At 44.2% G+C, this 13,773-nt stretch overlaps 2 protein-coding genes across 5 annotated transcripts in view; one reads left to right on the top strand and one right to left on the bottom strand.

Annotated features, from left to right (window-relative positions):
- Positions 1–4,579, top strand: part of NEK6 (NIMA related kinase 6) — a 157,532-nt gene extending 152,953 nt beyond the window's left edge. For all 4 annotated transcript variants that reach the window (XM_083161002.1, XM_083160999.1, XM_083161001.1 and 1 more), the window contains one exon: positions 3,368–4,579. In XM_083161002.1, coding sequence (XP_083017128.1) covers positions 3,368–3,478 — 111 coding nt within the window. In that variant the 3' untranslated portion in view covers positions 3,479–4,579. The remainder of the gene's footprint in view (positions 1–3,367) is intronic.
- Positions 4,580–7,999: 3,420 nt separating this feature from the next.
- The window catches only part of PSMB7 (proteasome 20S subunit beta 7), a 49,842-nt gene continuing 44,068 nt past the window's right edge, over positions 8,000–13,773 (bottom strand). The window contains exons 7-8 of the mRNA XM_083160998.1: positions 8,342–8,493; positions 8,000–8,221 (exon numbers count right to left, since the gene is read on the bottom strand). Of these exons, the coding sequence (XP_083017124.1) occupies positions 8,110–8,221; positions 8,342–8,493 (264 nt within the window). The 3' untranslated portion in view covers positions 8,000–8,109. The remainder of the gene's footprint in view (positions 8,222–8,341; positions 8,494–13,773) is intronic.

The following is a 13,773-nucleotide window of genomic DNA, read 5'->3' as shown; positions in this document are numbered from 1 at the left end:
TGTAGTATATCATATCATTGTTGCCAACCCTCCTGCATTCTGAAATAACCGCAATCTCCCTCTCTCCCTCATTAGTCCAGCAATCTCCCTCATGTCACCTAGCCCACACTGTTACATCATAGTTACCTCCCCTCCTGCATTCTGCAGGAGACTCCCTGACATAGCAGCAATCTCCCTCTCTCCCTCATTAGTCTAGCAATCTCCCTCATGGCACCTAGCCCACACTGTTACATCATAGTTACCTCCCCTCCTGCATTCTGCAGGAGACTCTCTGACATAGCAGCAATCATCCTCTCTCCCTCATTAATCTAGCAATCTCCCTCATGTCACCTAGCCCACATTACACTGTTACATCATAGTTACCTCCCCTCCTGCATTCTGCAGAAGACTCCCTGACATAGCAGCAATCTCCCTCTCTCCCTCATTAGTCTAGCAATCTCCCTCATGTCACCTAGCCCACATTACACTGTTACATCATAGTTACCCCCCTGCATTCTGCAGGAGACTCCCTGACATAGCAGCAATCTCCCTCTCTCCCTCATTAGTCTAGCAATCTCCCTCATGGCACCTAGCCCACACTGTTACATCATAGTTGCCTACCCTCCTGCATTCTGCAGGAGACTCCCTGACATTGCAGCAATCTCCTTTTCCCGCTCATTAGTCTAGCAATCTCCCTCATGTCACCTAGCCCACATTACACTGTTACCTTTTTTGGGGAAAAATAAATGAGACAGATACATTTATGTTGAATCATCAGCACCATTTCCCAGCACTTTACCAAGTATAGTAGCTCTTACTAACTGCTTTGGGGCTCATCTACATTTAGATATAAGTCCTTTTAAATTAAAGACCCATGCTTCTAGGTGCCACGTTCACAATCTCTTTTCACAATCTCTCTATATATGGAACTAGACATATAGGGGCATGACACGCCCCCTCTATGGAGCACTTTGTAACATACTACTATTAACTATAATCTCCCTGAAACTATTTTTCACAAGTAGGCAAGTATGCTACACATTCAGCAGCAACCATTTACAGTGTTTTGTGCTGACCTCAAAACCCTCTTTCCAGGATAACCTTCTTCCCTTTTCCAAAAATACACAATGGAATTTTAAAGAATCATGGGAACGGGTGCAATAAATACATTGCCATGGCAAAATTCCCATTGCTCAGTAATAATGGGGAGAACGTGTTTGCAAAATTGGGGTTCTTAAAAGTTAGTGCCTGCAGCATTGTCTATTTGCAAGTCAATACAATTAATTGTACCCCCCCCCTCCCCCCCCAGTACTGAATGTGGTTCTGGTTGCACAGCTTTATCGATCATCATAAAGATCATTGACGAGGGATTGAAGCCCGTGCCCCCTGGATGTCCCCTTTCAACGCCAGGCTGCTTTGGCAGCCTTTTATACGCCAACCACACATTCCACAGTAATTGACAGGGTTATTGAATGTCACCGAAACCTGTCCACATAAAATCTGCCCACTATTCATCTCTCTGTTCACTGTGTTCTAAACCTCTCTGAGCTGTGAATCAATATCTCAATCAATTATCAAACCATTGCTATTGTTCGGCTCTGTGGACAATGTTAGTCATGTAACCAACACCGACAATCCAGGGAAATATTATGTGTCTCCGTTTCTCAAGCTAACAGTGAATACTTTCCATTGATCATGTTTGGATGTTGTTTCTCCCCTCATCTCTATACATCCCCTTGAGAGAGGCGAGCAGAGCTGCGCGTTACTGATCATCTCAGTCGTTCCCCAGAGTCCTGATCCTGGGCGACCTCATAAAGATCCGGACTAAAGCAGCTTCTGTACTCCTGCCTCACTCCCCCCAGTAATTCTGTTCTCATGTTCATTATGTGTCATAAAATATTAAATGCAGCCGGTGTACACACCAGCATACCACAGAATAAAATGTCTCTTTTACCTGCGCAATCACCGATTGGTCATTTATTTGGATCCTTTATTCTGAAATCCGATGAAATAATAAAAGGCGAGTGATTTTGGGCATATAATGTATAATTGTATTAGAGCCAGAGTTCGATCTCCCCATATTCCTTAATGTCTTTCCAAACAGTTCTGGTTTATAATCGTTGTTCCAAACGAAGTATAAACCGTACATTGTATATATTCTCAGCTGCTACAAAATGTACATGGACACCTTGGTTTTATTTGGATCATATACATATGATGAGACCACTGGTTTGTTATTCAGTATGGCTAGCCTTTGTGTGCCACGTGGCCAATTGTACCCTAAAGGACATTAGACATCTCCACCATAGGGTTAGACATATTTGGCAAATACAAGGGTATTTGTGCCAAAATGTTTTTATTTTTGACGATTAATGTCCCTTTTAACTGGATCTTGGTGTACAGAGTATAATTTAATTTACCCTTGATTGAAACTATCGCACGCCCATTGATAGTACAGGAGGTATTTATCAAAGATCAGAGATAACATTTTGAGAGAAAATACTAGCTAATGCGCTTCTACATTGCATGGGGTGAGGGTGTTGGGGCCAGAGCTTCCTCTTCCCTGGCGTCAGCCACTGCCTTTCACCTACTTAACTATCTCCCAAACGGGATTGATATGAAATCCCGGCGTTCAAAATCCCGACAAGGGGGGGTTGTCGTGGACACCCATGGAGGGAGAAAGTTTCGGGATTCCGGCATTGGGATTTTGATATATGTTTTAGCAAGTGTGGATTAGTAGACAGACAGATTCAGTTTAGCAGAAGCCGATATCCCATTGGCACATCACTAACCCCCACCACAAGAAGTCTAATTTACATATTGTTCCCTATCCACTAACTTGCATTGTCCATTGATTGAACAAATAAAAAAAATATGAGCTTTCCACAACTAACCAAAGGGCCTAGTACAGGGCTGGCCAACATGTGGCTCTTCAGCTGTTGTCCCAGCATACCTTTCCACAGATTTGCTATTGTAGAATGCTTACATTCTGGCAATGCATGCTGGGATGTGTAGTTTCATAGCTGGATGGCCAGGCCTGGCCTGGCCTATGTAGACTGTCCACAACAGTAATTCCCAAATGCTGTTCTAAGGATCTATGTTTTAAGTGTATCCAATTCTTGGCCACAGGTGACTGACTTAGTACCTTGAGTTAATACAAGCAGTTAATACAAGCATTAGTGTTATCTTAGTAGCTACTTCCTGTAACTTCAGCTGGTTTTTGTCAGGACGATTTACAATAAAGCATGTATCCAGTCAGATAACAATTTGTTATATAAATCAATATTTTTCAAGCCACTCTTTATGTATATTAAAAGTTTAACAATGTAATACATTAACGTCTGTGTAAAAGCTGAATTACCTGGAATTTTCTCCTTCTCTCCCGTAGTTACGAGAATTGGTCAGCATGTGCATTTACCCAGATCCAGACCAAAGGCCGGATATTGGCTACGTCCATCAGATAGCAAAACAGATGCACGTGTGGACGTCTAGCACATGAAACCAATAGGGGCTACCCTATCGAGGAAGACCCGATCACTCAGCCTTACTTGAATACTTCTTCCAAGAAGCAGAGGCCCCAGGAGTTTCAGCAAGAGCAGAGTCTTTTCCACGCTGCGGCTTAGGCTCTACAAGGATTTGTAGGCCAGGTTTCAGGTGACACTTCCGGAAGGCAACACATTTTTAACGGATTGTAGATGTAACATTGCAGATATAAATCCTATCTAAGGAGTTGTGTGTGATTTAGGTTAGGACAGAATGAAATGGGTGAATTCAAGGAATCGCCAAATCGTATTTTTAAATGTGAACATTGAAATAATTCCTCCACTGAACTTGTTGTAGGGTTTATACAGACCTTTTCTAGATTGTGTAGTTTTAGAAGCCCAGCGCCGGGCTTACCTGCTTTACTTACTTTTCTTTCTGCTAAATATTCAATAAATAGCGTTAGGTGTAAATTCAATGTGTTTGTGAATTTTAAGAAGAAAACCAGCTTTTTATATATTTGTTTTCTCTTGTGGGAAAACCCCCATACGAGAGAAGATTGCTTATCTAACGATCGTGCCATTATTGATTTCCCATTGTATACCGGTGCACTGTGTCTAGATGCCACAATAACTCGGACGGCTTTTTTTTTAGGCAACTTTTGTTTTATTGCTCCGAAACTTTTGATGACTGTCAAATTTCAGTATGATACCAATAAAAGCAGTGTTAACCCTGCCGTAGCCACTCCAGTATGAGACCATAGGGAAAAAAAAAATTATATATACACATACTTTGACTGACTTAACTGTGAATGGATCATATGGAAGTGTGAATGAACACCAATGTTCTGCGGTTTGAAGGAACCTCTCACACATTTGATATTGTGCTAAGGAGATCCCCAAACAAGGACGCAGTTATACTACCAAGCAGGGGTTGGACTGCGATGCCCAGGAGAGAATCACAGGTTACGGTTGCAGAAAACAGACGCCATACTGGAAGGCTGCTATAGAGGCTGGTAAAGACTTACTGTTACAATATCTGCTCCAATGTTATAACGTGGTTTTCTATAGAATTCATTTTGTGGTTGAAAAAAAACTTTGCTAATAAACAAAATTCTTTATTTTTGTATGATTGGTTTTTGTACCTGGGCAGATGGACCCAGGGACATAAGAGTTATTAGGTAATAAATACATTGTCAGATTTACTAAATCTTTGTTTTTCTTAGGGAAAAAAACATATCCCTTTATTTGCAAATTAAATGATAAAAGGGGCCTATTCAATATCCCTAAAGTAATGGAGGGAGAAGGCACCATTTAGGGTGGCACTGAAGGTGCTTACTTATTATCACAATTAGGGAATTTGTGCCAGGCAGCGCTGGGCACTAGTAGCACTTGGCTCAAATGCTGCCCAGCTGTAGGCTGGGTAGCACCGGTGTCTAGGGCTACTTGTGGCATTTGCACATTTAGCACCGGCCACAGCTGGCATACCACCAGCTAATCAAGAATGCTGCTGCTGCAGAAGCTCCTGATTGGTTGCCAGACTGCTAGCTCTGATTCCATTTGAAATGACGTTGTCTGTAGCTCTATGGCTGCTGATCTAATAGAAAGTACTATTTAATACATGTGCATCCATCCTGTCTGGTCCCCACCCCCTCAGTCCCCCCTACACTCAGCCTCACTTGCTGCTCCTTACCTTAAGCTGCCCATACACCTACAGATCGATTGTCAGATCGGGCTGGAACAAAAACCTGGTAATATCTGAGTGACAGTTTGGCAGTTTTCCAGCATTTCAAAGCAAATGGTCATCTGTCATTTACTCTCATCCATTACCAAGACTTTGTTCCAACCAGCCCAATCGATCTGTAGATGTATGGCCGGCTCTACCACCAACTTTCTACAACAATCCATATTCCAATTCAGGATTGAAGAAAAAAAAAAAAAAAAAAACCATCCCAAAATTGGCCTCTCTAATCCCTATGCAATGTTACCATGTTAAAACTATTCCATAACCACAGTAAACAATACAAGTTTAGTATACCTTATACAAAATACTCGGGACCATGAGCGTTTTGGATAAGGGATTTTTTTTTTTTCATACTTACCTGGTCCCCCGACATCCACAGCAGCCTTCATGATCCTCTTCAGCGGCATCTCCAGTCCCTGCAATGCATTGCGCTAGTGTGCCGGCGATGTTACCGGCGCACCCCTGGGATCGGAGATAGCTGAATAGGATCCCGGAGCACCGCCATGGACATCGGTAAGTATGGGAAAAAGGGGCTGGGGGGGGAACCGAAATATTCTATTTTAGGAATACTTTGGTTTTTGGAATACACGGATAAGGAAGACCCGGCCGGTACTTGGTAGAACGACTTTATAGTCAAAGCACCAAAGCAATAACTTCCACTTCAGCGCAGATCTGCCAGCAAAATACTAGAGCTGATGACAATTCAGACATGACAAGTTTCTTTCATGGGCAGAGGAATGAGCCACTGTCACACGCTTTGGTGTACCCCATGAGGGAATAACAGCACTTCTAAATCTTCATTCTTCAGGATTACACAGAAAACCCTAACTGAAAAAAAGACAGGAGCTGGTTGGTTGGTTGGTACTTTATCTCCTCCAACCTCATCTCTCTGAGGTTTACTACATAGAGGTATATTCATGAAACAGTGGAGAAGTTGCCCATGGCAACTAACCAGCATTGAGGTAACCGTTATCAAATGCATTTTATAAAATTATACTTAGCAGCTCATTGGCCGCCATGGGCTACTTCTCTACTGTCTCACTTCTCCATTCTTTCCACCGCTTCATGATTAGATCACCATGGACCCCCCCCCCTAAGAGATGAATGAATTTTCAAAAGTAATTGGTCAAAATATTAGGAGTTAAGAGATGTTTTTGTTCTGCTGCAAGAGGAACGGTTACTGGGATTGCACATTGTAGAGCATGGGTCTTCAACCTGTGGCCCTCCCGATGTTGTGAAACTACATGTTCCAACATGCATTGCCACATTATTTCCTATAACAGCATGCCAAAACTGTCAGGGCATGCTGGGACATGTAGTTCCACAACATCTGGACGGCCACAGGTTGAAGACCTATGTTGTAGAGCTGGGGTAGCTAACCCTAGTCCTCGAGAGCTACCAACAGTGCATGTTTTGCAGATCTCCTCACAGTATCACAAGTGAGCTAATTAGCTCCATCTGTGGATCTTTTAAAATGTGTCAGTGATTAATGAGTGCAGCAGCTAGGTTGTCTGGAAAATGTGAACTGTTGGTAAGCTCTCGAAGGCTAGGGTTGGCTACCACTGTTGTAGAGGTATCAACTACTGTACTCAGGAGACTCACACTCGACGTCTGGCATGGAGGAACAATAACCAGGAGTTCAGGATCATGTGGCACTAGTCTTATTGCGAATGGAAGATATTCAGTAACTATTTTCCTTTTAAAATCCTTCAGTGTTAAGGCCCATACACACTGGGTGGCTGAGCCGAAAGTAGCTCAGTTTTGCCATTTGAGCCGCTTTCAGCTCAAAAATACATCGAACATCAATCAGTGTATATGCGTTGAGTGAATTTTCAGCCCAGCCTTTTTCCCCATCCTCGCTGTGCAGACACACTGGGTATAGACAAAACCATCAAAATCTGCACTGCAGCTTATACCCCAAAACAAGTAAACCTAATGGTGTGTACTCACCATTACATTGTATTTGGGTCAAAGTAGGCAAGATTAACTGAAACCCCTCTTAACAGCCTCAGATGGGAGTGGGGTCAGAAATAGGACACGTTTTTGCATAAGGATTAACAGTACATATTTTTGCTATTTTTACTCCTCCACGTGCCCATTTCAACATAGAAAAGGGACGTAGTCAGATTCCAGACCAAATTGTAATTTTAAGATTGCATTTTTGCTTTGGTCTGAAAATGTTGTCATGTAACACTAATAACGCTGTCACACTGCCAAAACATAAAAAAAACCCCGGTATTTTGAAACTGTATTTAAAACGGGTCTGAGCCTTCACACTGCAGTAGATTACCGTTTTAAATACCGTTTAAGTACCATTCACATCAGTCAACCCGTTTAATCCCCTTAACATGTTTCAAGGCAGAATGCAGGGGACAGCCAATCACAGGTCTGTAATCTGTTGTTTTTACTTAATACCGTTTCAGAGCCATTCTCACTGCATAAAGACCGGCTCTGAAACGTGTAGGACTCTGCTTTTTAAACGTTTTGAAATACCGGTTATCTTTAACCGGTAAATCAACTCTGGCGCTTTCCTACTGCAGCCGTAAATGTTTTGAAATGGGGAAAAAATGGCAATATACCGTTAATAGCAAACGATACCCCTTTCACACCGCACTTGTTTATCACGTTATCATAAAGTCAGTTTTCATTCATGTTGCCAAAACCTTGTTGACTACTGTTACTAATTGTAGTTTGTGTTACACCAGACACTAGTGATGTCTCCACTACTAGGACAGCAGCTACCTTATCTGGAACCACACACACACACGTATACACACACACGTATACACACCATTAGTTCAAGTGAAAAGACAATGTATTTATTTTCTAATGAAATCAGCAGGGATAAAAGCTTAACGTGTTGAAATTTACTACAAAGATACAGGAACGCCGCTGAAGAGTTTAACCTTAGGAAAGATCCATCGTTTGCACATTTTCATCCAACACATCCAGATTGAACTGGGTAATCTTCTCCGATAGAATGCCTGTTGTACCTTTCTTATACTTGTAGTCTCCAGTCCTGTAAAACAGAAGCCATTGTGGTTGAGTGTGAAGTGTCGCTAATGAGTAGATCTAAAAAAGATGTCTGTAGGTCACCCCGGGTAGGACAGTTAGTACAGGTAAGACTTCATTCACTCACCTCACTCCCTTCTTGTTGGCCACTTCATGAGGACGAATGTAATCCACTTTGTTCTTTGTGATCACACACAGATCGATGTTGCTTCCTGAGCCCAAGTCATTAAAGATCCCAGAAGCGATGGCATCTCGTACTAACTCTTTGGCAGCTTCCTCCTGCAAATACAAAACAAGCATCTCTATTACCATCTCACCGTTCTCTGCAACACCCCAGTACAGTATCACTTCTCTAGCTGTCCGTGCAACACCTCAGTACAGTGCCACACCTCTCACTGTCTGCATAACATCCTAGTACAGCGCCACACCTCTCACTGTCTGCACAACATCCCAGTAGCACCACTCATCACTGTCCACGCAACACCCCAGTACAGTGTCACACCTCTCCTTGTCCGCGCATCACCCCAGTACAGTGCCACACCTCTCACTGTCTGCACACTCCTCATTGTCCACGCAACACCCCAGTACAGTGCCACACCTTTCCTTGTCCGTGCATCACCCCAGTACAGTGCCACACCTCTCCTTGTCCGCGCATCACCCCAGTACAGTGCCACACCTCTCACTGTCTGCACACTCCTCACTGTCCACGCAACACCCCAGTACAGTGCCACACCTTTCCTTGTCCGTGCATCACCCCAGTACAGTGCCACACCTCTCACGGTCTGCACAACACCCCAGTACAGTGCCACACCTTTCCTTGTCTGTGCATCACCCCAGTACAGTGCCACACCTCTCACTGTCCGCACAACACCCAGTACAGTGCGACACTTCTCACTGTCTGCACAACACCCCAGTACAGTGCCACACTTCTCACGGTCTGCACAACACCCAGTACAGTGCCACACCTCTCATTGTCCGCGCAACACCCCAATACAGTGCCACACCTCTCACGGTCTGCACAACACCCCAGTAGTGCCACTTCTCTCGCTGTCCTTGCAACATCCCCCAATACACTATTGAGTCACTTGTTTAAAAGGCGATTGTGCAAAAAAACAGGAGGCAAGAGATCTAAAAGCAAATCTGTATTATCCACAACATGCAGTAGGACAAAACAGCCAATATTATTCTCCCCAAACATATTATAATAAATATGTAACATGTCTTCGGGACCCTTACCTGTTACTTATAGGCAACATAATGTTCTGTGTGACTAATTATTAAACTTCTTTTATGTAGCTACACTGATGTCTGAAGCAGCAGATGTGATCATTACGGTCAGGCGATGGTATTGATCCACTAGACAGTAACATTACTCTTCATGCTTCCTGTCGCTATGTATAAATCTGCCGTGCTTTTATTATCAGACCACCAATTCATTTCTTTAGTCTTTGTACATTTAAAAAAAAAAAAAAAAAGAACATTGACCACACACTTTGCAGCATGGTACTTAAAGGCTGGGTACGCATCAGGACGATGTGTTCTGGCTGCCACATTGTTCCTCCCATACGGCAGTTTAGCATCATACACTATCTGCGCAGCACGGCCCACCAGCAGGAGCACAAAAGTCGGACATACACCCTGATTAAATTTTGCAGAGCTAGTCCAGGTGTGTACCAGGCCAAAGACTGCTACCTGCAATAGCTTCCTGTTTGCCACTTCCTGTTTCCTTACAGAGAACACAGACTTCAAAAAAAGTGTTACGTCTCAGTGCTGTCACAAAACGAAACACCCCTCCCCCTCTGGTGACACCAATTTTTTAGGCATTTTGGAAAAGATCTACAATAATTTTTTATTTAACTACCAAACCACGGGATGCAGTCAAAATCCCGAATGGGTCATATTACCGACAAGGACAAAATCCCAACAAGGTCAAAATACCGACATATACAATGTACAGGTGAAACTCAACATGACTTTGGGTCGACAGGTCGCGAGGTTGACATGGGTTTTTTCACTGATTTTTGACCCGACATCTGCCAACAGGCGGTATTTCATGCCCTACCATCCACTAGGGTGTGGTGGGAGAATAAAATAGTGTGCCGAGCGCAGCGTTGCTAGGGGCTGCAGTTCACCTCCAACTGTGTCCATGTCGACTGTGTCGACATTCGGGTCATAAAACAGTGAAAAACCCCATGTTGACCTCGCGACCTGTCAACCCAAAATCATGTTGACAGTTTCACCTACACATTCTATATGTCGGTATTTTGACCATGTCGGGATTTTAAATGTAGGGATTTTGTCCTTGTCTGGATTATGACCCATTGGGGATTTTGACCGTCGGGATTTCATACCGAATCCCAAACCACTGCAACTCAAAATACACATGTATGTTGCTGTTGAAACCCTTACAAGTCACCAACAGAGCTCCGATTACCAAACATACACAGACCACATATTAGAAGACATTTTCCTCTGTACGGACTACATTCCATATGGTTACAATTTTTTTTTTTTTTTTTAAGAGTGTGCCGGATTGTAGCTATGCCGGAACAGCCAGTATGATATTTGCATACAGGTAGAGCTGCCGCCCCATTCCTCGCCTTTTATACACAAATGGCACGCATGTAATTAAAGAACAGAAAGTTTTGGAGAAAATAACTGGGGCCTGCGAGTAGTTTACAGCTGCAAAGTCCAAAGTACCCGGGAATATGTCCCCCTTGGGTCTGTGCTGCTTCTTAAATGAGATTACAATAAGAGTGATGTACGGTGAGACGAGTCAGCTGTGACAAGCAGCTCTTTATAGAGCTATCTGTTTGCTTCCATCACTGCATCGCACAATGCGTCCCTGGGCTCCAATGTGCGCAGCCATTTACCAGCCAATGACAAATGGCCGGCACTTGGAGGAAGCAGGAGAGAGGGGTCCAGATCAGTCACCGCAGCTGTGGCATGCGGCTGCTGGTGGCCTGAACAGCCCCAGAGTTCATTAAACTGACCGCTAATGGTCCTCTCAAGAAGCGCCAAAGGAGTACTCCCGGTAAGGGCAAAATAAACATGTCAGGCTGGATGGGCAATCCAAAATAGTGTTTGATAAATTATTTATAACGCGCACGATTGTCTGCATTTAATATCGGAGGCTGCTGGCTGCATCTTTAAAAGATGATTTATGTGCCGTAATGCTATTAAACTTTATATGGGCCCTCGGCTGGCCATAAAGTCTGCAGAGATTTAGAGAATGAGCTTTAAACTGTCGAGGCCTGCTTGATGGCAGACAAGGGGCTGTATTAAATCTTAGCTGTAAGCCGGCTGTCATGTGTGGCGGGTTCTGTGCAGGATCGGGTGCTGATGGATTACCTTGATGGGCCCTTTTTACGATTCAGCGATTGAAGGAGAGCTGCCGTGGATGTTGTGCTTCTACCACAGGCAGGTTAGAAACATTTGCAGGGGCCAGTAAACGCCGGCGTACGGTGAGAATCCCCTGCCAGGTGGCCGCGCAGTAATTCATCTCATGATACAGTAAATACAGCGCTGTCGCGGTTTTATTGGGAGGGCTTCAATTATGTCCGTACGATAAAGAACGATTAAAGTACAGAAGAAAAAAAAAAGTTTGGTGGCCTACTAAATAAATGCCTTCGAGAGTCGACCACTTGGGTAGTCTGGAAACCAAATCACCCAATCACAGCTTGCCGTCTTATTACTTCATAAAGATTATTTTATTAAGCTCACAAGATACATTGCAGGATTATATATACACTGTATAGGAAACGAGGAGACACGAACGCTGGAGGAAGATTTAGGCTGATATTCCCAGTAACGTCATGCAAGCGCAGCACCGGGAAAGGGTTAAACAGCTTCTGTGGGTGTACAGTAAGAAAATAAACTGCTTTTAGCAGACTGAAGCCTGGTAATTATAAGAGGGACCAAGTGACAGGACACAGGGCTCTGTCAGGATGATAATAAATGGCTTGTATTCGCCAAATGACCACTTACAGCTGCGGATCAGCTTGGTTTCTATCTGAGGGCAATTAAGTTTACACAGGGGGATGTGGAGAGCGGTGTTACAGCAGACATGATACGGAAGGGGGGGGCAACATGTCCCTCCTATGTGCTGGATGCCATCAGCCTGTTCAATATTACATATTTTAAAGTGGGCCAGAGGACCGATGAAACATATTAATGTGTATACATCACCATAAAGCAAACAGGATAGAGTGTAATGTAAATCCAGGCAGCCGAGGCCTCTATGAACACAATACTGCACCACTGCCGGCAATCCGTCTATACAGCCACCGCGGTTACAGCTCCATGTGGGACGGAGCGGGGAGATCTCGCACCACGCAGCCAGACACCCACTTCCCCAAAAGCATTTCACACATGCAATGAAACATGTTAATATTTCATTGCAGCGCAGAAGATGGCGAGGTATAAATTCAGCATCTGTTGTCTGCAGGGTGACGAGTCCCCGTAGAGAAACGCTCACTTTGTAATTGAGTTCTATACTGAATTAATCAGCAGTTTATCTTCCCTAGTAAAAGAATGTAAATCCAGGTTAGCATCACAGACATTAACTATTCATTTATGCCAAATACCCTGCCAAAAGGAAGAGACATATGGGGCTCTAAACTACTAGCTGGCCTGAAAGCGGTGTACACAACACTGGCCGATCCCCGAGAGCCGCCCGGGGCCTCCCGGTGCCGCCATCATTGCCCAGGCTGCATTCACAAAGAAACCGACTCTTTCTGGCTATTCAGGGGCTGGTGCAGAGTTAGATGTTAGCGTCGGGACATTGGGTCGACCACTGATTGTCAACAGTTGAAATAGGTCAACAGGGTCGGCCGGTTGACAAGCATTAGGTTGACATGATGTTTCACATTTTTGTCCTGAGTGTTTACATAGTGGACATGGACACAGTCGGTGTACCGCGTCCCCTCGCCATGCATCGCTACGCTCAGCACACTATATTATTCTACCACCAGGCCGTAGTGGAGGGTAGAGTTTAAAATAAAACACTTTCGGCAAAGCTTGGCTCAAAAAAAAAAAAAGATCGTGAAAAACTCACGTCGACCTATTGACTGTCAAAATAATGCTTGTGTTGATCAGCCAACCCTGTCGACCTTAGCAATGTTGACCTATTTCAGGTGTCAACCTTCAGTGGTCAACCGATGCATTTCAACCTAAATTAGGTCAACCTACAGGCATCCCAGTAGGACAGCAAGTCACATACAGTATTTATCAAAGCTTAGAGAGAAAGTAACAATCAGCGGTACTTGTAGCACACCCCCACTATACATGCCGGACTGAAGCGTGGCGAGTGCAGCGAGCCCCACTAGGGGACACGATACGCATCCTCCCGACCTGTCCATACCCCCACTACACACGTTGGCGTGGAGTTGTGTGGCGAGCGCAGAAAATGAGCCCGAAGCGTGGAGAGCGCAGTGATCCCCATGAGGGGACGCGGATTACATGACGTGTATTCCGTGTCCGCTCGCCATAAAAATCAACCAATTCGCCATCAAAAATCAATTTATGAAATCAACTCCACGCCGACGTGGATAGTGGGGG

This window comes from Crinia signifera, chromosome 9, assembly GCF_055691185.1.
Source record: "Crinia signifera chromosome 9, ASM5569118v1, whole genome shotgun sequence".
Taxonomy (NCBI): domain Eukaryota; kingdom Metazoa; phylum Chordata; class Amphibia; order Anura; family Myobatrachidae; genus Crinia; species Crinia signifera.
Note: the sequence above shows the minus strand (reverse complement) of the source record. Positions and strands in the feature narration are given on the sequence as shown.